Here is a 25,000-nt window from a genome sequence, read left to right on the forward strand (position 1 = left end):
ATTCATTATATTATTATAATCATGTATATGGTTATTTTCTGTTTTTTTGGAATGTTATTAATTTTAAGCCGGTATGGATATATTTTACATTTAATTTAATTTATTTAGGGTTTATATATATATATATATATATATATATATATATATATATATATATATATATATATATATATATATATATATATTTGTATATATATCATAAATAAATAACATTAAATATTATAAATATATATATATATTTATAAAGCTTGTAATTTATATATTTATAATATATATATATATATATATATATATATAATCATAAATAAATAACATTAAATATTTTATATATATATATATATATATATATATAACTTTTTTGTGTTTGTTTATATTTTATTTTATTTATTTAGGCTATATATATGGAAATGTACCCAAGATGCATTGTGATCAGATGACTATATTTGATACGCACAGTATTGTAGTGATAAACATGAGTCGCAAAATCAATCAAATTACCTTATTTGGATAGGCCAGTATTTCGTTTTTGTACTAGTAGGTCCTCTTCTACATATGTTTTAATGATTGCGTCTAATCTATTGTCCACATCAAATCATGTTAAAGTCGGCATGAAACAGAAATTGTAATCGTCTTATCTTCCCTACTGTGACGTATATCCGAGTGAAATGCTTCTGGAACAAGAACAAATGGATTGGATGGTTCTGGTTTGCTATTGGATCTCATGTGAGTGACAGGTTGTCCCGCACACATCATCAGAGAAGAGAAGAGATGCTGCAAGACTGAGAAGTTAATCAAGAGGCACAGGAATTAATCAAAATAATGATGTGCACGGATAAATCATTTAGAATAAACACTGCAATATTCCATTTAAAAAAAATGTCCATTTTGATTTCATGGTGCCTTTAAATAGCTTTTCTGAGTAGTCTTTTTATTTTAGATTTGCTGGCAGTGCATCCCCTACTTTCAAATGTCTGATGAAGGTCACAAGAACGAAATACTGTAATGTGTTTGAAAGCTGATCGCAGAAGGTCTTGTGTTCGATTCTGAGGGAAAGCATAAACTGATCAATTGTACATCTTAAAGGGATAGTTCACCCAAATATGAAAATTAGCCCATGATTTACTCTCCCTCAAGTCATCCTAGGTGTATATGACATTCTTCTTTCAGATGAATACAATCAGAGTTATATTAAAAAATTGTCCTGCCGCTTCCAAGCTTTATAATGGCAGTGAATGGATGTTTCTGTTTTAAAATCCATAAAAGTGCATTTATCCATGATAAAAGTGCATCTATCCATCATAAAAGTGCATCTATCCATCATAAAAGTGCAGCTATCCATCATAAAAGTGCATCTATCCATCATAAAAGTGCAGCTATCCATCATAAAAGTGCATCTGTCCATCATAAAAGTGCATCTATCCATCATAAAAGTGCAGCTATCCATCATAAAAGTGCAGCTATCCATCATAAAAGTGCATCTATCCATCATAAAAGTGCAGCTATCCATCATAAAAGTGCATCTGTCCATCATAAAAGTGCATCTATCCATCATAAAAGTGCATCTGTCCATCATAAAAGTGCATCTGTCCATCATAAAAGTGCATCTATCCATCATAAAAGTGCATCTATCCATCATAAAAGTGCATCTGTCCATCATAAAAGTGCATCTATCCATCATAAAAGTGCAGCTATCCATCATAAAAGTGCATCTGTCCATCATAAAAGTGCAGCTATCCATCATAAAAGTGCATCTGTCATCATAAAAGTGCAGCTATCCATCATAAAAGTGCATCTGTCCATCATAAAAGTGCATCTATCCATCATAAAAGTGCATCTATCCATCATAAAAGTGCATCTATCCATCATAAAAGTGCATATATTCATCATAAAAGTGCATCTATCCATCATAAAAGTGCATCTATCCATCATAAAAGTGCATCTGTCCATCATAAAAGTGCATCTATCCATCATAAAACTGCAGCTATCCATCATAAAAGTGCATCTGTCCATCATAAAACTGCAGCTATCCATCATAAAAGTGCATCTATCCATCATAAAAGTGCAGCTATCCATCATAAAAGTGCATCTGTCCATCATAAAAGTGCATCTGTCCATCATAAAAGTGCATCTATCCATCATAAAAGTGCATCTGTCCATCATAAAAGTGCATCTATCCATCATAAAAGTGCATCTTTCCATCATAAAAGTGCATCTATCCATCATAAAAGTGCATCTATCCATCATAAAAGTGCATCTGTCCAACATAAAAGTGCATCTATCCATCATAAAAGTGCATCTATCCATCATAAAAGTGCATCTATCCATCATAAAAGTGCATCTGTCCATCATAAAAGTGCATCTATCCATCATAAAAGTGCATCTGTCCATCATAAAAGTGCATCTGTCCATCATAAAAGTGCATCTATCCATGATAAAAGTGCATCTGTCCATCATAAAAGTGCATCTATCATCATAAAAGTGCAGCTATCCATCATAAAAGTGCATCTGTCCATCATAAAAGTGCATCTATCCATCATAAAAGTGCATCTGTCCATCATAAAAGTGCATCTATCCATCATAAAAGTGCAGCTATCCATCATAAAAGTGCATCTGTCCATCATAAAAGTGCATCTATCCATCATAAAAGTGCAGCTATCCATCATAAAAGTGCATCTGTCCATCATAAAAGTGCATCTGTCCATCATAAAAGTGCATCTATCCATCATAAAAGTGCAGCTATCCATCATAAAAGTGCATCTGTCCATCATAAAAGTGCATCTATCCATCATAAAAGTGCAGCTATCCATCATAAAAGTGCATCTGTCCATCATAAAAGTGCATCTGTCCATCATAAAAGTGCATCTGTCCATCATAAAAGTGCATCTATCCATCATAAAAGTGCAGCTATCCATCATAAAAGTGCATCTGTCCATCATAAAAGTGCATCTATCCATCATAAAAGTGCAGCTATCCATCATAAAAGTGCAGCTATCCATCATAAAAGTGCATCTGTCCATCATAAAAGTGCATATATCATCATAAAAGTGCATCTATCCATCATAAAAGTGCCTCTGTCCATCATAAAAGTGCATCTGTCCATCATAAAAGTGCCTCTATCCATCATAAAAGTGCATCTATCATCATAAAAGTGCATCTATCATCATAAAAGTGCATCTATCATCATAAAAGTGCATCTATCCATCATAAAAGTGCATCTATCCATCATAAAAGTGCATCTAACAATTTTTAATATAACTCTGATTGTATTCTTCTGAAAGAAGATTGTCATATACACCTAGGATGACTTGAGGGAGAGTAAATCATGGGCTAATTTTCATTTTTGGATGAACTATCCCTTTAAATGCAATGTGAGTCATTCAGGAAACGCACATCTGCAAAATGCATGCCGTGACTGTCTGATGTGTGACCCGACATGTTTTCACGTTTGTGTTTCTGTCTCTCTGGAGGAGGATGTGGGAGCTTCCCGTTGGGAAGGATGAAGAGTTCCCCAGCTAACCGCAGTCGGGACATCGAGCGCCAGGCCGGATACCTGCGCCCGGAGCACTGCACCCCCCCTCCTCCGCGCTCACACTCCCCCCACGACATGTGGTTCATCCGGGACGGCTGCGGCATCGTGTGCGGCGTGATCACGTGGATGCTGGTCTTCTACGCCGAGTTCGTGGTGGTCTTCGTAATGCTGCTGCCGGCGAAGAACGTGGCGTACAGCGTCATCAACGGTGCCGTGTTTAACGGCCTCGCGTTCCTCGCGCTGGCGTCACACTTCAGAGCCATGTGCACCGACCCGGTGAGTGTCGAACACACACTGCAGTAACCAGGCCTGTTCACACCAAGAACCATGACTTACAACCATATCAGTTTAATAATTAATTAATTAAAATGTATTATAGTGCTCCACAATTTGGCCCAAAATATATCAATATGAATTTCAATTAATAATGATAACAATCATATTAATTACTAAATAAAAAATTGCTGTAGAAAAATATTTAATTTTATTGTAAAATAAAGTATTTCAGTAAATACTATAACAATTAAAATTATGTTTATATTACAACTGTACAACTGTAAAATGACAATATTAATGTTAGTGATGTGATGTATCAGCTGATGATGAATGGTTTGTAATCTGAGGTTCTGACTGGTTCCTCTTCTGTGGGTTAGGGAGCCGTTCCAAAGGGAAACGCCACTAAAGAGTTCATCGAGAGTCTGCAGCTCAAGCCTGGACAGGTGGTGTATAAGTGTCCCAAATGCTGCAGCATCAAACCTGATAGAGCACATCACTGCAGGTAACAACACACACACACACTCTCTCACACAAACACCCACTAACACACAATCGTACGCTTACACTCTCTCACACACACACACACACACACACTCTCTCTCACTCTCTCACACACAGACACTCACGCACGCGCGCACACACACACACACACTCTCTCACACACAGACACTCACGCACGCGCGCACACACACACACACACTCTCTCACACACAGACACTCACGCACGCGCGCACACACACACACACACTCTCTCACACACAGACACACACACACACACACACACACACACTCTCACTGTCCCTCACACACACACACACACACACACTCTCTCTCACACACACACAGACACTCACACACTCTCTCTCTCTTACGCACACACACACACTCTCTCACACAAACACCCACTAACACACAATCGTACGCTTACACTCTCTCACACACACACACACACTCACACTTACACTCTCTCACACACAGACACTCACACACACACACACACACACACACACACTCTCTCACTCTCCCTCACTGAATGAGGGAGATGCTATCAGGTTAGATGCTGCAGCATCAAACCTGATAGAGCACATCACTGCAGGTAACAACACACACACACACTCTCACACAAACACCCACTAACACACAATCGTACGCTTACACTCTCTCACACACACACACACACACACACACACACACACACACACACACACACACACACACTCTCTCACTATCTCACACACAGACACACACACACACACACACACACACACACACACACACACTCTCACTGTCCCTCACACACACACACACTCTCTCCCACACACACACAGACACTCACACACTCTCTCTCTCTCTTACGCACACACACACACACTCTCTCACACAACACCCACTTACACACAATCGTACGCTTACACTCTCTCACACACACACACACACTAACACTCTCTCACACACAGACACTCACACACACACACACTCTCTCCCACACACACACACAGACACTCACACACTCTCTCTCTCTTACACACACACACTCTCACACACAGACTCTCACACACAGACACTCACACACACTCTCTCTCTCTCTCTCTCTCTCTCTCTCTCTTACGCGCACACACACACACACACACACACACACACACACACACACACACACACACACACACACACACACAGCATCAATAACTAAATGGTCACTGCTGGTGCAAGAAACCACGACTGTGGCCTTAAATTCAGAGAGAGTTTCCTGTGTTTGCTCCGTCTAGTGTGTGTAAGCGCTGCATCAGGAAGATGGACCATCACTGCCCCTGGGTCAACAACTGTGTGGGAGAGAACAACCAAAAATACTTTGTGCTTTTCACTGTGAGTTTCATCACAACTACTTTAAATCATTATGATTTCTGCTTGGTTTTGTGCCATGGTTGTCACGGTACCAAAAGTTCAGAAATCTTAAAACTGAACGTATAAAAATTTAATTCTAAATATGAATAAAAACTAATATAGGATATAATTAATCTGTACGGTTTCCTCTCTCGTCTCCAGATGTACATTGCTTTGATTTCCCTTCATGCTCTCATGATGGTAGCTTTACATTTCGTCTTCTGTTTTGAAGAAGACTGGGCAAGTAAGTGTTTGTTTCTGCATCATGGCCTGAGTTTTTATTTTCCCTCCGAGTGCTGCTCAATGATTGGCTGTTTGTGTTGTAACAGAGCTCTCTGATTCGTCCGTGAGTTTAGAGCTTCCTGTATTGATCGTTCCTGTTTCCTGTCCTCAGAGTGCAGTTCGTTCTCTCCTCCGGCGACCGTCATCCTCCTCATCCTCCTGTGCTTTGAGGGTCTGCTCTTCCTCATCTTCACCTCTGTGATGTTCGGGACGCAGGTGCACTCCATCTGCAACGACGAGACCGTAAGTGACACTTATGGTTATTGTCTTAACTGAAGTGCCCCTATTTTGCTTTTTCAGTTATTCCCTTTCATGTTTGTGAATGTAAAAGGTCTGCAAAGTTTTAAAGATCAAAGTGCACAATATTGTCTCTTAAAAGAAAGAATCGATTCTGAACTGCCTGAAACGAGTCGTTAGTAATTTCAGTCTCACTTCCTGTTGCATACCTATGTAACAATGTAACAATGTAACACATTTGTATAATGCCCGCCTATGGTTTTCATTGGCTACTGGCGAACAGTTTTAGCTCCGCCTTCAAAAACTGTAGTTGTATCTGAACCTCTGTAGGTTTGTAGCTAATTTGCATAATGGTCTTGATTGGCTGAACAGCATCTCTTGGCCCCGCCCTCAAACACTGTAGTTAATCTGAGACTGGAAGAGTTTGGTTTGTGTTGTTCATGCAGGGTTCGTACGTTTTAAAAAAACCTGGAAAAGTTATGGAATTTGAAAAATGCAAATTCCAGGCCAGGAAAGGTTCTGAAAAAATAAAAAGACCCAGAAAGTTTTGGAAAAGTCATTGAATTTTTTTTAATTTCAACACAGCATAATATGTGATTAATACAAAAACAGTTTAATAAAAAAAAAAATTCACGTTGACAGCTGATAGCTAGGACAGTGAGTGTCTGGCTCACTCATTGGCTCCGCTGCAGAAAAAGCATATCCAATGGCGCGGGCGCCTCTGACGTGTGCACCAATGAGCTAGCATTACGTCATACACGTCAGAGCACACCAAGGGAATATCCGAAAAAGCGCCAATATAGCAGGTTTATAACGACTGAAGCGACAACTAGCCAGATTACTATAATATTTCAATTACATTTCTGTCAGCACGACTTCGCCTCAGGCAACATCGCAACAAGTGAGTGAATCGGAAGTGAACTGAACGTTATGCCGCCCGAATATAAGGACGTTAAGACAACACGACATAATTTTTATTCTTATAATGTCGACTAACATTTTCAGGAACACATAGTCATGGAAATGTGCCGAAAAGTCGTGGAAAAGTATTGGTTAAAATGTGTATGAACCCTGTTCATGTCGAGAAGACGCTGTTTTATGCTGATGAAGCAAATCCACTTTGATGAGATTGATAACGGTAAAACCCACGCCATCTTTACTGTTCATATCACTGTGTGTCAAGAGCTGAGATTCAGATATGATAATGAGCGTTTGGTTTCTGACCAATCACAGCAGAGCAGCTCTCAGAAAGGCGGGGTTTAGAGAGACTGAATCCTTGTTCGAAGCGTTTCAGACACTGAGTAAAGAGCCGAAAGTGAATATTATTAGAAAATTGAATTGTTTTTGACCTTGGATCATTTGAAGACTTTCAAATTAAAATGGAAAAAATAAAATATAATTCAAAATATTAATAAAAATATAATAGTATAGCAATGATACTAAAATAAGAAATAAAATAATGTCTTATGAATAAGGGTGTCGCGATTTCAATTTTAAATCGAAATCGATCGAAATTAATTCACAAACTCGAAAATGGAATCGTCGATGCTGCCACGCCCCCATGTCGTGCCCGTGATGGAAATTTCGGGTAGTTTTACTGACTCTATTGTTCAATCTCGTTCATCAAAATGAACTAATGTTTTTTCTAGTCATTTCAGGGGCTTTAAATGTTATACTTTTAACAGGCAAATTCCCCGAATATATCCACCTACGCAATCTTGATCATATTCTGAATTAAGAAATCATTATAATGCAGTCAAAAGTAATTTACAGGGAACATTAATAATTACTTGACCTTCCGAGTCTTTTGTTCATTTGTCGCGTGACAGAGGCAATGACGGATCGTTCATGAACGACACATCACGGCGCGGGAAAAAAACACACGTGTTGAAAGGCTGTGAGTCCTCTAACTTGGATTCTATGGATATTTCCCGTCACTATCCTCGGGCCGGGCTCTTGATCTATAGACGTGCACTCCCAACGCAATAGAGTGCGGCGCGGGACTAGATTTGATGGCCGAGTGCGAGCGCGGGCGGTAATGCATTCACTCTGTGTGTGCGGGAGGATAAAACGATTCGCGGGACTCCCGCAAACTAGAAATATCTATGAATAAAACATATAAAAACTAATACATTTTTTTCATCTGTTGCAGAAAAGAAACAAGAACAACTAAAACAAAATAGAAACGATTTACAGGCCAGAGTTTCTATTTATAACATGTTTGCAGCGTTGAGCGATTTAGCCAATCACAGACATGTGTGTTGTTTTCTTGAACGCAATGGCCAATCAGAAGCATTTAAGATAGACTCTCCTCACCGCTCAAAACAGACTTTTTGTTCAGTGCTGAATTCTGTACGCTGGCAAATCCTCTAATTATAACAAACAAAGCGTAGGCTATATATTATGAAAGATTCATTGTGCAGTCAGCTTCACTGATAATAACAGAGATGTGTGAGATTGCGATGAACTGATGTCAGCTTTTTAGGAGCAACAGCAACCTGTGCTTAAAAAAAAAATCGAGAATCGAATCTAACCGTGACCTTAGAATCGAAAATGTAATCGAATCAAGGATTTGGAGAATCGTGACACCCCTACTTATGAATCTAATTTTGTGCAATTTAAATAGGGATTTTAGTGGTTTTTATTTTTATGTTTCTGTTTTCATTTTAATTAAATTTTAGTCATTTTGTTGTTGTTGTTTTTAGTAATTTTTAGTGGGGTTTTTTATGTTTGTTTTTTATTTGTTTCTATTTCAGTTTTACTTACTTTAGCACATCAAGTTAAACTAAATGATAATGATAAATGTTTGTTTATGTTTTATTTTATTTAAAGTAACACAAATCTTCTTATTTAAAATAACCCTGAATGTTTTTAACCCATTTATGATGTGACGAAACATGTCATTGAATAAACAGCTCTTGCTTTTTCCATCTTCCACTTTTCGAGATCCACGAATCTCATTGTATGAATTGGTAAATATGACACAGATATCAGTGCATGATATGAGAAGGGGTTTGTTCCCTTGATCAGCTGTATTAAGCGTTTAGATGGATTAGAAGATGAACATTGAAATCCTCAAATGAATCTCTGGTTCGCAGGGAATCGAGCAGCTGAAGAAGGAAGAGCGAAGATGGGCCAAAAGGTCCAAGTGGATGAACATGAAGGTGGTGTTCGGTCACCCGCTCTCTCTCTCCTGGCTCAGTCCGTTCGCCAGGCCGGATCACGGGAAAGCCAATCTCTACCAGTACGTGGTCTGAGACGCCCACACATCGAGCACAACCTATCGACACACAAACATCTCTTTGCTTTTTAACTCTGTCTGTTCTGAAAGATCTCACTGTTCTAGTGGCTTCTCTCGAGAGCGTCCCACACTGTGATCTACATCATGAGATTCTGCAGCCGTTTGAAATATTCAAGATTTTAGAGGCCTTGACCATGAAACTTATTGACCATCACCAGCCGTGGCAAATTACTGAAGTGTTTCTCGTTGATCTCCTGACTTGATTTGTTTGATTGACAGATGCCGTTATATTCGCTGGTTAATTAAGAAATGCCTTTTCTTTTAGAGACCGTTCGCTCATGTTGTTCTCGAGCCTTGAGGAATCTGTTGTTGCCAAATTTGATTTCATTATGAAAAACGAAGAATCTCCTGAAGTTTTTTTTTTTCCTTTCGTGATCTATACGCATCATCATTTGCCTAACACTAATGAAAGCACGCCCGGGTCATATTCCACAGCAAAATCCTCTTTTTTTTCTTTTTCTTTTGCATTGTGACTATTTTCATGATAATTAAATGCATTTAACCCTTAGATTTACAGTTTATTTTATTTTATTTTTTTATTCTCATTCTCAGTGGTGATTCTCCTTATTGTAATACAGTCATTTTAACTGAATTACATTCAAAAAACATACATGCAATGATTGATAAAATGATATATACAATATATATATATACATTTATAAAAAAAATATACAATTTGCTTAATTTTTTTTTTTTTTTTGCATTTTTTATTAATCTTGAAAATGATGTCAATTCATCTTGCCTGATTCTTGATGCTAAACATTTTTTCTGTTGATTTTGGGTTGAAATATGACGTTTTTTTGACAGATTCATGGGGTTAATGTAATTTCCTTATGCACGCATTAGCTCGTTACTGGCGTAGAAATAGCTGTGTGACTAATACACTGTTTGCAATACTTCTATCGGTTCTCACTGCTCGTGGATTCCCTACATTACGGTGTCACTACAGTGTTCGAGCGTGAGCTTGATCTTCCTGAATCCAGAAGGCTGCTGTTTTTGTCCCTCAGGTTGACATGATGAAATCAATCCTGTTTCTCTTCCAAATCCAGCTCGGACCATCAGATATTCATCCCGTCTTCTTATTCTGCAGCCGCAAACGCTTTTAAACTAGAGACTGACGGCTGTAGACGACCCTGAGATCTTTTCAGGGCTTTTTCTGTCTTGAGCCCAATTCCGGTTTGAATGCGCAGGAAAGGTTTACGACGGAAAGTTCATTGGATTTCAAGGCATTGAGGTGTTCGATGTCTGCTGGTGGATCAGTATTTCCCGTCTGCTCGCGAATTACGCTTCAATCTACGGGTCGTCATTAACGTTCAGTCTTCATAATCACTGCTGTTCAACGATTTTTTTAAATTTGTGCTTTGTTGTGCATGTATGTTAAATATATCAATATCTTAATGCAGTTTTGGGTGTTTCGGTTTGCTTTCACTTTGAAAGTCAGTTCAATAAATTTCTCTTTTTGTTGTTTTTCATTGCTGTGTTTTTCCTCTGTCGTCTTGATGATTTCTAAGCAGGTAATGCATTACATTTACAAGTAATGTGCATTAAGTAATCAGATTACTTTTTGGATGTAATGAGTAAAGTAGTGCATTATACATTTTTTCACAATATTTGAGCATTGAGGTAATGCACAATATTTTTAAACTTATTTCACTTATTTTTTTATTAAATAATGGAAATGTAGTCACTTGTGCACTCATGCCTGCACGGGAACAGATAAATTGTACAAATGTAACAAAACGTGTTACTTTCAATAAAAGTTTTACAGTTAGTAAAACTGTTTAACCTGTAATGTTAAAGTCCCCCTGTGGTAAAAATCCAGCTTTTAATGTTGTTTATATGTCTATGTGGTGTTTTTAATATGCTTTAAGACAAACCATGTGTAAATTCATAAGTCGACAGCATTGCTGAGTATTTTCTCCTTAAAACTGCAGTGAACCAAAGACAGTCTCAAAAACACGGTTTGAAATCGCTGGTGTTTCTGACGTCACAAACTACCTTGTAACCAATCAGATCAACGTGTGATCGTCAGCGAGTGGATCGCTGAGCCGAGTGAGTGGAGGCGGGGCTCATTTGCATATTCATAGAACCCCGTATATTAAATGAGTTAATGGTGTCCAGTTACATTCAAGCTTGGAGAATTTATATGTAATTTTGGTGATCAAAGATGAGTTTTAACGAATGAAATTATGGGGGACTTTAATACAAACAGCAGGTTTATGTTATAGGCTATGTTGTTGAATGCTTAACTGCTATAAACACTTTAACGCCTGCAAACTAAGCCTGGAAGAGATCGAGCCTGCCAGGTGAGAAAAAGTAACTTAGTAATGTAATTTGATACTTTTCAGGGAGTGATGATATTGTAACATTACTTTTAGAAGTAACTTTCCACAACACTGTGTATGAGGAATAAAATGTACAGACAACAAAGAAAAAATCGGCACAACACACTTTATAGCGGTTTAATGATTCACTGTTTCAGTGATGAGTTTACAGACCTCTAGTTTGTCCGTTAAATAATAAAACTATTTACACATTATTCTTATTTTTATACAGTAACACAAACAGACGGCGTATGCTATGAATGAGAGATCTTATTAAGATGGTTGAGTTAATTTCATTCATCCATTCATTTGAAATCAAGATTTACACACGTTTGGTCCCCAATGATACAGTATCTAACGCCAAATATGACAATATTAGGTCATGATAATGACACAGAAGGAATGCCCGCATATAAGGCAACATATTCATATTTTAATCATTTATATTTCGCATGTCAAATTCTACGTGCTATATAGAAACAAGTGTCACTTTGGCCCTGATTCAGCATTAACCCATTAACAATTATTATTCTGTTTGCATCATTATAACTAAGGGTGTCAATTATTTGCTCTGACAACAATTCTAATTTTGATTTAGGCTATTAAATGAAGTGAAACAATTTCAATGGTTTTGTTCTCTACACTTATTACATTCTGCAGTGGATGCATTGAATGTTCATCATCAGAAACACCCCTAATTATAACCATACGAAACATTATTTGCATGTAATGTGCTCATGGAAGTTATATGCATGATTAAACAGCTTTCTCAACATTAAACACAGAAGAAACATCACATTGCCAGGGACTTTATAACGTCACATTAAGTTTGGTGTTTTTGCGCGACGAATGGACGTGTGTAACGCATTCGTCCATGTTTATTTCATTAAGATCTATATTTAGCTGCTCTACGAGTGTCCGGGTTCATGCGGCCAACCGAGACCACAGGAAGAACTAGAGTAATTCACAGTCTGGAGTACAAGACCTGGTCCTTCAGTCCCCTAATAACGACACACATCTGCTAAAGATCAACTGATCTTTAAAAGAAAAACTCCATTTGCTTTCTCAATACATGCTACTGATCTCATTGTGCACGTTATTCCAAGAAAAGTCTTCACTTGGAAATGTAATATGTGATTACTAGGGGTGTAACAATATATCGAGTCACAATTTATCGCAATATAAAAATTCAACATTATGTAGTGTGAATAGTTCACCCAAAATAGAAAGTACTGTGCGAGAAACTGTGATCAATTTTACAGAGCTTTAGTGTCAGTACTACATTAAACTACTAAATATAATGTTGAATATTATGTATAATGCTGCAATGGGGGAATATGTGCGCGTCCTGTTACCAGTAAAAAGTGGCCTACATTATTTTAAATATATCTAGTCAGTGACAGAGTTCAAGCATATTCGTCTAAAATAATTCTGTTTTCAGCTTCAGAATCATGAATATTGTTATTCTGGGGTTTCTTGTGTTTCCAGCACAAATCCAAGCCTATTAATTTACACACACAATGTAATGTTTAGCATTTTAATCAACAGTACATTTTTTGTTAACCTTATATCATATGTCTTGGAGTATCGCATATCGTGATATGTATCGAATCGTGACATGAAGGTATCGTTACACCGCTAGTGATGACGCCGGTCGAATAGCAAGCATGACTAGCTGTTTTCCGGCACTGCATCCTCCTGGTAAGTGTCGGTGTGTTTGAAGAAGGGACTGAAGAACAGGTTTCGGTTGGTGTTCATTCACACAGCTACAGGAAGTGTCTTTGCTCTAACATCACTGGATGTTTGCATGCATAAGATATGTGGCATATATTTCGGAAAAGCATCTTCCGGTGAAGGATGTACAATGCCGAGGTTTGCTGTTATTATTGCCACACGGCCTCACAGTGCATTAGGATGATGGAGGGAATGACTGCCAATCTGCAAAACTGAAGGAAGTGATGTCACTGAGGGCATGACTTGAAGCAGCAATTGGAATTTGAAACTAAGAAAAATATAAATTTGAATTACATTTATGGCATGATTTATGTCAAATCAATTGGCATCTTCATGTTAGTTAACGCATTATGTTGCCAAATTGGAGCTTTTTGTAAAGACCAACCATAAATATTTCACTCAAAAAATTAATAAATTGCTCATCTGCATGTAACTACTGTGAGTTTTCCTGTAGAATTTTTACAATTATTTTATGGTCCTAAAATCAGCCTCCATCTTGTTTATCCAAAATATTTATTCTCTTTTTTTCTTTTGATTTTGAGGTGAAATACGATAGACATCTGAGATTCATTATCACATTAAAAGTGATAAAAGTTGTTTTTAATACTTTCTTATGGATTTTTAATAATAATGCATATAAATAAATGTTTTGAGATATTTAAACAGATCTTTGGCATGACAGTAGATCTTCCATGTGAGAGATATATATTTCGAGCAACTCTGGTGCCGTGAAGCGAAAGAAAATCAGCCTGTTTGTGCGTCTTCGAGCATTTGGACCCATAGTGAGTGATGATGATGATGATGATGATGATGATGATGAAGTTAGTGCTGAAGCTGCTTTCTCTAGTGTGTTTCTCCTCATCGGTCTGACCGTGGGCAGCGGGTCACTCTCTCTTGCTGGCGTGGGACTGCGTGAGGTGTGGCGATGTGTGATGAAGCACCAGAAGACCAGAGAGAGTCAGAGAGATGCCCGTCCACCACAGAGCCACGTGGGTCTCCCCGAATATTAGCTGCCCCAGAAACGCCTGTCGAGAAACACAAAATCATCACACATGCATCAGATTAATAAGAATAATATACTAATATTAACACCAGGCTATTATTTCCTATGCTACAATGGACTATTATTTTAGGTTTATTATTTGACCCACAGTAGTCAACATTTGAAGTGGATCAAAAAGACAAGAACGGGTATTGTTCAAAATTCAAAAGATTAAGTGGATCACTGTATTTTATCTAAAGCAAAAAAAAATGTATTATGATTTAAAGATGTATTTTTAATAAAACAATTTTTTTATTTCATGTCCATTTTTTTTTTGCAGATTCATTTGCAACCCAAATCCAAACTAACTTTTAACCACAAGTTGTCATTTAAAACACTAATGTTTATCTATAAATAATGACTTTTCTATGATTTTTCAAGTCATTCATGATGACTGGATGATGATTTTTACACATATATTCAAGTTCAAGTTCAAGTTCATTTATTTGTATAGCACATTTAAACAGCCGCTTAGACAGACCAAAGTGCTTTACAGAACACACAAATAAGAAAAGTAAAAACAGCAAAAACAACCCCTAAAACACATAAAAAGCAGCAGAGCTACGAAAAGCCTTATCAGAGATTCAAATATAAAATCGTAGAAAAAAAAAAAAAAAAAAAAAAAAAAAAAAAAAAAAGAAGATCAATAAGCTAAAGAAAACAGGTAGGTTTTTACCAAAGACTTAAAGATAGAAAGGGTGGGGGCCGTTCGGATCTCTAGAGGCAGGGTGTTCCACAGCTGGCTGGCAGCCAGTGTAACGATTTAAGAATCGGAGAGATATGGTCGTATTTGCGACAGTTAAGGATAAGTCTGGCCGCTGCATTTTGGACCAACTGAAGACGGGCAATTTGAGAAACTGATATCCCACAGTAAAGTGAGTTGCAATAGTCTAGCCGACACGTGATGAAGGCATGAACCGCCATTTCCAAAGTTATCGGAGTCAGAAAGCCTTTGATTTTAGATAATAAGCGCAGTTGGTAGAAACCGGAGCTGATAACAGATGATATGTGTTTGTCAAATTTTAAAGACTGGTCAACAAGAACACCTAGGTTCCGCACTCCTGTAGATTTAGAGGGAGATAAACTCCCCAAGTCTGGGCTTATGTACTGGGACCTTTCACTCGGGCTAAAGACAATGACCTCGGTCTTATCATCATTTAGAGAGAGGAAATTTTGAGCCAGCCATGCCTTTACCTCCTCTAGGCATAGTAGAAGAGAGTTTAACGCTGCAGGGTTATTTCTTTTAAATGGAATGTAAATTTGGGTGTCGTCTGCATAAAGATGAAATGATACACTGTGTTTCCTTAAGATAGCGCCCAGCGGTAGCATGTATAGAGAAAATAGAGAGGGAGCCAAAATGGAGCCCTGTGGAAGACCACAGGTTAGAGGTGCCATGGAGCTGGAGAAATTACCCATCTTAACTAAAAACTTTCTGTCAGAAAGGTACGACTGAAACCATGACAGGACAGAAGCCTTTAGGGCCACCTCAGTCTCAAGTCTAGCCAACAGAGTAGGGTGGTCAACAGTGTCAAAAGCTGCCGAAAGGTCTAAGAGAACTAAAACCACAGAATCACCCGAATCAGTGGAGATAAAAATATCATTTAGCACTCGCAGAAGGGCGGACTCAGTGCTGTGGGCAGTCCTGAACCCAGATTGAAAAGCCTCATAAATACAGTTATTTGATATTATATATTACACGTGACATACTGGAGCGTTTTTCAAGCTGAGGAATTATTTCATTTTAATTTGTTATTAATATTTAATTTTATAATTATGATTAAGCTGACCATATATAGAGAGTGTAGATTTAAGATTTATGTATTTAAATTGCATCTAAAATTTTCATCCATTTGGATCCAACAGTTTTAACACAAAAAAAACTAGTGCTGTCAAATCGTTTAAATCGCATCTAACATAAAAGTGTGTAACATGTGTGTGTGCGCGTATATATATTTATATATATATAGATAGATAGATAGATAGATAGATAGATAGATAGATAGATAGATAGATACGTGTATTATACATTACACACACATATTGACAAACTTTTCTGTTTGATGCGATTAATCATGATTAAAACAAACTAATAAACTGATGCATATTTCTTAGTCACACATTAATGGAAAAGTAAGATTTCTGCACTCAAAAAAAATCCTAGCATAGTTCATTAACTATGTCCATCTATTTAATTTTATTTAAATAGTGATTTAAAAAATAGCACATTCATTTAGCTTAGAATCAGCATAAATCTGTTTATTCTGAAAATATTTACATTTACTCAGTTAAAAAAGTACCGGTTTCATTTATGTGTGACTGACAAATATGCAAAAGTCAAACTTTTGTGTAGCCTAATCCGAATGCATGGACATTTCATATGCAATTCCACGCATAAATGCGTCCCTGCCTCCTGAGCAGGTGTTTAATGTGAAGCTGCTGCTCACAGAAGAGATGAAGTTGGAGGCGGTGGTGGTCACAGTGGTGCGCGCGGACGAGCACGAGCTTCTCAGGGCTTTGGCCAGGAAGGTCCACATCACAGCATTACAGGTGAACAGCAGACCTCCACACAGCAGTCTGAGAGGAATGTGCAGCTGTCACGGGGAAAGTGGAAAACACTTGTTACTACTGCAATATTCAGCAGCCATAAATATCTAATGGGATTCACTAATGCATCAGGAAGAGCGATGGCACGTGCGCGCGCGGCGCTGAAGGTCATGCATGTCTGTCACGTAACAGCATCATCATTCATCATCATGCATTAAATGCGCAGTGTGTGTGTGAAGCGTGATGATGAGACAGTGCGGGTGTTTGCTGTGTTTTCCAGCAGTGACTCACACACACACACACACACACACACTCACCCAGTCGCACGCGCTCGTGTCGTTGTGCTGCGAGAATTTCCTCTGCTCGCCCCAGGTTCGCAGGCCCGTCTCACACACACCCTTCAGATAGTCGGTTCCGAGAGACAGTTTGGCGGACGAGGACGCGACGGCGCCGAGAAACCCCGCGAGCAACGCGTACAGGACACCGGAAAACATGACTTCAGCAGCAGACCCATCACACCTCATCCTCCAGCACTGCGAAAACACTCACGCGTCAGCATCACGGGGAGCAGGTGCATTCTGGGAACTGGAGTGCATGCTGCGTTTTAGTTAAAGGGATAGTTCACCCAAAAATGAACATTAGCCCATGATTTACTCATCCATAAGTCAGCCTTGGTGTATATGACATTCTTCTTTTTAAACGAATACAATCGGAGTTATTAAAAAATGTCCTGGCTCTTCCATAATGGCAGTGAATGGAGGTTTCTGTTTTGAAGTCCATAAAAGTGCATCTATCCATGATAAAAGTGCATCTATCCATGATAAAGTGCATCTATCCCTGATAAAGTGCATCTATCCATCATAAAAGTGCATCTGTCCATCATAAAAGTGCATCTATCCATCATAAAAGTGCATCTATCCATCATAAAAGTGCATCTATCAATCATAAAAGTGCATCTATTCATCATAAAAGTGCATCTGTCCATCATAAAAGTGCATCTATCCATCATAAAAGTGCATCTATCAATCATAAAAGTGCATCTGTCCATCATAAAAGTGCATCTATCCATCATAAAAGTGCATCTGTCCATCATAAAAGTGCATCTGTCCATCATAAAAGTGCATCTATCCATCATAAAAGTGCATCTATCCATCATAAAAGTGCATCTGTCCATCATAAAAGTGCATCTGTCCATCATAAAAGTGCATCTATCCATCATAAAAGTGCATCTGTCCATCATAAAAGTGCATCTTTCCATCATAAAAGTGCATCTATCCATCATAAAAGTGCATCTGTCCATCATAAAAGTGCATCTATCCATCATAAAAGTGCATCTGTCCATCATAAAAGTACATCTGTCCATCATAAAAGTGCATCTATCCATCATAAAAGTGCATCTGTCCATCATAAAAGTGCATCTATCCATCATAAAAGTGCATCTATCCATCATAAAAGTGCATCTGTCCATCATAAAAGTGCATCTATCCATCATAAAAGTGCATCTATCCATCATAAAAGTGCATCTGTCCATCATAAAAGTGCATCTGTCCATCATAAAAGTGCATCTGTCCATCATAACAGTGCATCTGTCCATCATAAAAGTGCATCTATCCATCATGAAAGTGCATCTGTCCATCATAAAAGTGCATCTATCCATCATAAAAGTGCATCTGTCCATCATAAAACTTCATCTGTCAATCATAAAAGTGCATCTTTCCATCATAAAAGTGCATCTGTCCATATAAAACTTCATCTGTTCATCATAAAAGTGCATCTGTTCATCATAAAAGTGCATCTGTCCATCATAAAAGTGCATCTGTCCATCATAAAACTTCATCTGTTCATCATAAAAGTGCATCTGTTCATCATAAAAGTGCATCTGTCCATCATAAAACTTCATCTGTTCATCATAAAACTTCATCTGTTCATCATAAAAGTGCATCTGTTCATCATAAAAGTGCATCTGTCCATCGTAAAAGTGCATCTGTTCATCATAAAAGTGCATCTGTCCATCATAAAAGTGCATCTGTTCATCATAAAAGTGCATCTATCCATCATAAAAGTGCATCTATCCATCATAAAAGTGCATCTATCCATCATAAAAGTGCATCTGTCCATCATAAAAGTGCATCTATCCATCATAAAAGTGCATCTGTCCATCATAAAAGTGCATCTATCCATCATAAAAGTGCATCTGTCCATCATAAAAGTGCATCTTTCCATCATAAAAGTGCATCTATCCATCATAAAAGTGCATCTGTCCATCATAAAAGTGCATCTATCCATCAAAAAAGTGCATCTATCCATCATAAAAGTGCATCTGTCCATCATAAAAGTACATCTGTCCATCATAAAAGTGCATCTATCCATCATAAAAGTGCATCTGTCCATCATAAAAGTGCATCTATCCATCATAAAAGTGCATCTATCCATCATAAAAGTGCATATGTCCATCATAAAAGTGCATCTATCCATCATAAAAGTGCATCTGTCCATCATAAAAGTGCATCTGTCCATCATAAAAGTGCATCTATCCATCATAAAAGTGCATCTGTCCATCATAAAAGTGCATCTGTCCATCATAAAAGTGCATCTGTCCATCATAAAAGTGCATCTATCCATCATAAAAGTGCATCTATCCATCATAAAAGTGCATCTGTCCATCATAAAAGTGCATCTGTCCATCATAAAAGTGCATCTATCCATCATAAAAGTGCATCTGTCCATCATAAAAGTGCATCTGTCCATCATAAAAGTGCATCTATCCATCATAAAAGTGCATCTATCCATCATAAAAGTGCATCTGTCCATCATAAAAGTGCATCTATCCATCATAAAAGTGCATCTATCCATCATAAAAGTGCATCTGCCCATCATAAAAGTGCATCTGTCCATCATAAAAGTGCATCTATCCATCATAAAAGTGCATCTGTCCATCATAAAAGTGCATCTGTCCATCATAAAAGTGCATCTGTCCATCATAAAAGTGCATCTGTCCATCATAAAAGTGCATCTATCCATCATAAAAGTGCATCTGTCCATCATAAAAGTGCATCTGTCCATCATAAAAGTGCATCTGTCCATCATAAAAGTGCATCTGTCCATCATAAAAGTGCATCTATCCATCATAAAAGTGCATCTGTCCATCATAAAAGTGCATCTGTCCATCATAAAAGTGCATCTGTCCATCATAAAAGTGCATCTATCCATCATAAAAGTGCATCTATCCATCATAAAAGTGCATCTATCCATCATAAAAGTGCATCTATCCATCATAAAAGTGCATCTGTCCATCATAAAAGTGCATCTGTCCATCATAAAAGTGCATCTATCCATCATAAAAGTGCATCTATCCATCATAAAAGTGCATCTGTCCATCATAAAAGTGCATCTGTCCATCATAAAAGTGCATCTGTCCATCATAAAAGTGCATCTATCCATCATAAAAGTGCATCTATCCATCATAAAAGTGCATCTGTCCATCATAAAAGTGCATCTATCCATCATAAAAGTGCATCTATCCATCATAAAAGTGCATCTGTCCATCATAAAAGTGCATCTGTCCATCATAAAAGTGCATCTATCCATCATAAAAGTGCATCTGTCCATCATAAAAGTGCATCTGTCCATCATAAAAGTGCATCTGTCCATCATAAAACTTCATCTGTCAATCATAAAAGTGCATCTTTCCATCATAAAAGTGCATCTGTCCATCATAAAACTTCATCTGTCCATCATAAAAGTGCATCTGTTCATCATAAAAGTGCATCTGTCCACCATAAAAGTGCATCCATCCATCATAAAACTTCATCTGTCCATCATAAAAGTGCATCTGTCCATCATAAAAGTGCATCTGTCCATCATAAAACTTCATCTGTCCATCATAAAAGTGCATCTGTTCATCATAAAAGTGCATCTGTTCATCATAAAAGTGCATCTATCCATCATAAAAGTGCATCTGTCCATCATAAAAGTGCATCTGTCCATCATAAAAGTGCATCTGTTCATCATAAAAGTGCATCTGTCCATCATAAAACTTCATCTGTCCATCATAAAAGTGCATCTGTTCATCATAAAAGTGCATCTGTCCATCATAAAAGTGCATCTGTTCATCATAAAAGTGCATCTATCCATCATAAAAGTGCATCTGTCCATCATAAAAGTGCATCTGTCCATCATAAAAGTACATCTGTCCATCATAAAAGTGCATCTATCCATCATAAAAGTGCATCTGTCCATCATAAAAGTGCATCTATCCATCATAAAAGTGCATCTGTCCATCATAAAAGTGCATCTGTCCATCATAAAAGTGCATCTATCCATCATAAAAGTGCATCTGTCCATCATAAAAGTGCATCTGTCCATCATAAAAGTGCATCTGTCCATCATAAAACTTCATCTGTCAATCATAAAAGTGCATCTTTCCATCATAAAAGTGCATCTGTCCATCATAAAACTTCATCTGTCCATCATAAAAGTGCATCTGTTCATCATAAAAGTGCATCTGTCCATCATAAAAGTGCATCCATCCATCATAAAACTTCATCTGTCCATCATAAAAGTGCATCTGTCCATCATAAAAGTGCATCTGTCCATCATAAAACTTCATCTGTCCATCATAAAAGTGCATCTGTTCATCATAAAAGTGCATCTGTTCATCATAAAAGTGCATCTATCCATCATAAAAGTGCATCTGTCCATCATAAAAGTGCATCTGTCCATCATAAAAGTGCATCTGTTCATCATAAAAGTGCATCTGTCCATCATAAAACTTCATCTGTCCATCATAAAAGTGCATCTGTTCATCATAAAAGTGCATCTGTCCATCATAAAAGTGCATCTGTTCATCATAAAAGTGCATCTATCCATCATAAAAGTGCATCTGTCCATCATAAAAGTGCATCTGTCCATCATAAAAGTGCATCTATCCATCATAAAACTGCATCTATCCATCATAAAAGTACATCTGTCCATCATAAAAGTGCATCTATCCATCATAAAAGTGCATCTATCCATCATAAAAGTACATCTGTCCATCATAAAAGTGCATCTATCCATCATAAAAGTGCATCTGTCCATCATAAAAGTGCATCTATCCATCATAAAAGTGCATCTATCCATCATAAAAGTGCATCTGTCCATCATAAAAGTGCATCTGTCCATCATAAAAGTGCATCTGTCCATCATAAAAGTACATCTGTCCATCATAAAAGTGCATCTGTCCATCATAAAAGTGCATCTGTCCATCATAAAAGTGCATCTATCCATCATAAAAGTGCATCTATCCATCATAAAAGTACATCTATCCATCATAAAAGTACATCTGTCCATCATAAAAGTACATCTGTCCATCATAAAAGTGCATCTGTCCATCATAAAAGTGCATCTATCCATCATAAAAGTGCATCTATCCATCATAAAAGTACATCTGTCCATCATAAAAGTGCATCTGTCCATCATAAAAGTGCATCTATCCATCATAAAAGTGCATCTATCCATCATAAAAGTGCATCTATCCATCATAAAAGTACATCTGTCCATCATAAAAGTGCATCTATCCATCATAAAAGTGCATCTATCCATCATAAAAGTGCATCTGTCCATCATAAAAGTGCTCCACACGGCTCCAGGGATTAATAAAGGCTGTCTGAACTGTACATGTCGTTTTAATTAACTGTTAACTGTCACATCGCCCTTTTGAGCATATATAAACTAAAATGGTTGTAATTCTTCGGAATACAGACCTAATATATTAATGTCTGTATACAGACATTCAGCAAATTATTGCAGAAGTGATTAAAAAAAAATTGTGCAAAAACAACAGGAAAAGTTCTCAGAACGTTCTGGCAAGGTTCATATGAAGCAAAGGCAAACCGTTTTGACTTTTACTCTGACATTTTCACAAGTTCTCACAAGGATCTCTTTTTTCTTATTTTTGATTTCCTTTTGGATCTACGCACCGCAAGAAGATATCACTCAGTTTATGACTAATGTTTGGCGCTACGCATTTCCATCCTCTTGTTTATAATGTTCCCAAGTTAAAATGCTAATTCTTGATATCAGGAATTAGGTTTCTACTAACAATGAATATTTTTGATATTAGGAATTACATTTGAACTATAGGAAAAACTATCTGTTTTTGTTCTGATATCTTTAATTGTATTTTCACTAGTTAAATGTCACCATAGGCTGCCATTCAAATTCAATTGTTGATATCAAGAATCGGTTTCTTACCAGTTGAAATTCCAATTTCACATATCAGAAATACAATTCTTACTAGTAAAAAAATCATATTTTTATATCAATAATTACTTTGTTACTACTTGTAAGAATTGTATTTCTGATATGTGAAATTGGAATTTAAACTAGAAACTGAGTTAATATCAATGATTGAATTTGAATGGCACAAATTCAAATGCGAATGATTAAAAGTCAAAATGGCTTGCCAAAATGAAGCAGCACAACTTTTTTCAACATTGACAATAATCATAAATGTTTTTGAGCATTCAAAAAAGCAGCAAGTCATCATATTATAGTGATTTCTGAAGCATCATGTGACACTGAAGACTGGAGTAATGATGCTGAAAATCCAAAACACAGGAATAACTTGCACTTATATTTTCACATAGAAAACATCTGTTTCCGATTATAATAATATTTCACAATATTACTGATTTTCCTGTATTTTTGATCAAATAAATGCAGTTTTGGTGAGCAGAAGAGACTTTCAAAATACAACATGCATTCATTATTTAAATAAATGAATACATTCTTAAAATGAACGGTTCAAAGAAGTTCCAGTGAAATCTATGTTTCTGTGAAAGCAGAGAATGATAATGAGACGATCCTCAGACAGATTTACCAGAATCATGACCTTTATCAGAGAGAGACACTCAGACTGGTCTCAGATCAGCTCTTTCACTGAAGACCTCGTGAACTCAAGAACTCGGCTTTAATAAGAGATGTTGTGCTGATTTTACTCACCGATGGAAGTGTTATTTTAGTATTTATATATACTATAAAATCAAATCATATACTTGTTTAGATTTCTATATACACTCAAACTTATTTTATCCAGTTAGTTGCCAAGGCAACATTTCACATTTTTATTTAAATTCATCAAATGTTTATATCTTATTCTATTTTGGCTTTGTTTCAATGAACCAAAATGGTTTTGTCATAGATTTCATTAAAAAATAACAACACTTAAAGCAGGGATATTTGATTTTGCTCATATATTCAGAGTTCAGTATGTCAGCATGCTTGGCAACACAAAAGACATGAGACAACTCTTCACAATGATGTATAATTTGAGTTATGGTAAATAAATTCATGAAACTAAGGCCAAAAAAACAAAAAACGCCAAACAGAAGAGAGTCTGCTGGAGAAGAGCGAACGAGAGCTCGTAATAAAACAAGAATCAACATCAGCTTGGCTTTTCAGAGAAGATGAGAAGTGATGGATATGAAATGTTGTAAAAGCGACGTGGAGATGATGGTGTGTTTGTTACTCAACATGATGTGAGTGAGGTGTTTTATTGAACAGATATATTACCATACTGTACCATACTCTAACAGAGTTCACTGTAAAGCATTATCTATTGAGAAGCAAATTTTTAATTTGGTTGTTGTGCTGGAGTTTATTTTCAAGGAAGTATTGTGTCTATTACAGTTTTTCTCAGTCACTTTGGTGCATTTCTCACATCACTATTAAACTGCAAAACCTAGTTGATAACCTGCAAAAGCGTGTCACTTGCTCAAAATGGATACCTCATTCCTCAAGAGCAAGTGTTCATGTCAATGAAAGTGTCAGTGTCATCAAGATGAAAAGTCCTGACACCATTGTTTATG

At 37.0% G+C, this 25,000-nt stretch overlaps 2 protein-coding genes across 2 annotated transcripts in view; one reads left to right on the forward strand and one right to left on the reverse strand.

Moving 5' to 3' along the window:
* zdhhc3b (zDHHC palmitoyltransferase 3b) overlaps positions 1 to 10,978 on the forward strand; it is an 11,379-nt gene extending 401 nt beyond the window's left edge. Inside the window, exons 2-7 of the mRNA XM_077243986.1 lie at positions 3,468 to 3,805; positions 4,183 to 4,307; positions 5,572 to 5,668; positions 5,849 to 5,930; positions 6,081 to 6,211; positions 9,304 to 10,978. Of these exons, the coding sequence (XP_077100101.1) occupies positions 3,497 to 3,805; positions 4,183 to 4,307; positions 5,572 to 5,668; positions 5,849 to 5,930; positions 6,081 to 6,211; positions 9,304 to 9,462 (903 nt within the window). The 5' untranslated portion in view covers positions 3,468 to 3,496 and the 3' untranslated portion in view covers positions 9,463 to 10,978. The remainder of the gene's footprint in view (positions 1 to 3,467; positions 3,806 to 4,182; positions 4,308 to 5,571; positions 5,669 to 5,848; positions 5,931 to 6,080; positions 6,212 to 9,303) is intronic.
* A 976-nt stretch (positions 10,979 to 11,954) lies between these two features.
* tmem42b (transmembrane protein 42b) lies at positions 11,955 to 17,707 on the reverse strand. Its single transcript, XM_077243987.1, has 3 exons — positions 17,468 to 17,707; positions 17,051 to 17,197; positions 11,955 to 14,589 (listed from the first exon to the last, which is right to left on the reverse strand). Exons 1-3 carry the CDS (start codon positions 17,672 to 17,674, stop codon positions 14,449 to 14,451), a joined length of 495 nt encoding a protein of 164 aa, XP_077100102.1. The 5' UTR covers positions 17,675 to 17,707; the 3' UTR covers positions 11,955 to 14,448.
* Between the last annotated feature and the right edge of the window lie 7,293 nt (positions 17,708 to 25,000).

Source organism: Siphateles boraxobius, unplaced genomic scaffold, assembly GCF_051911475.1.
Source record: "Siphateles boraxobius isolate OS27281-9 unplaced genomic scaffold, OSU_SipBor_1 256, whole genome shotgun sequence".
In the NCBI taxonomy this organism is placed as follows: domain Eukaryota; kingdom Metazoa; phylum Chordata; class Actinopteri; order Cypriniformes; family Leuciscidae; genus Siphateles; species Siphateles boraxobius.

What these genes read in the sequence shown, in the direction of transcription:
- tmem42b (XM_077243987.1), bottom strand. Translation starts at nt 17,674, where the DNA reads ATGAGGTGTGATGGGTCTGCTGCTGAAGTCATGTTTTCCGGTGTCCTG. An exon ending in ACACGAGCGCGTGCGACTGG is followed by an intron (nt 17,198 to 17,467) that starts GTGAGTGTGTGT and finishes TCCCCGTGACAG; the next exon opens with CTGCACATTCCTCTCAGACT. An exon ending in CCTCCAACTTCATCTCTTCT is followed by an intron (nt 14,590 to 17,050) that starts GTGAGCAGCAGC and finishes GTTTCTCGACAG; the next exon opens with GCGTTTCTGGGGCAGCTAAT.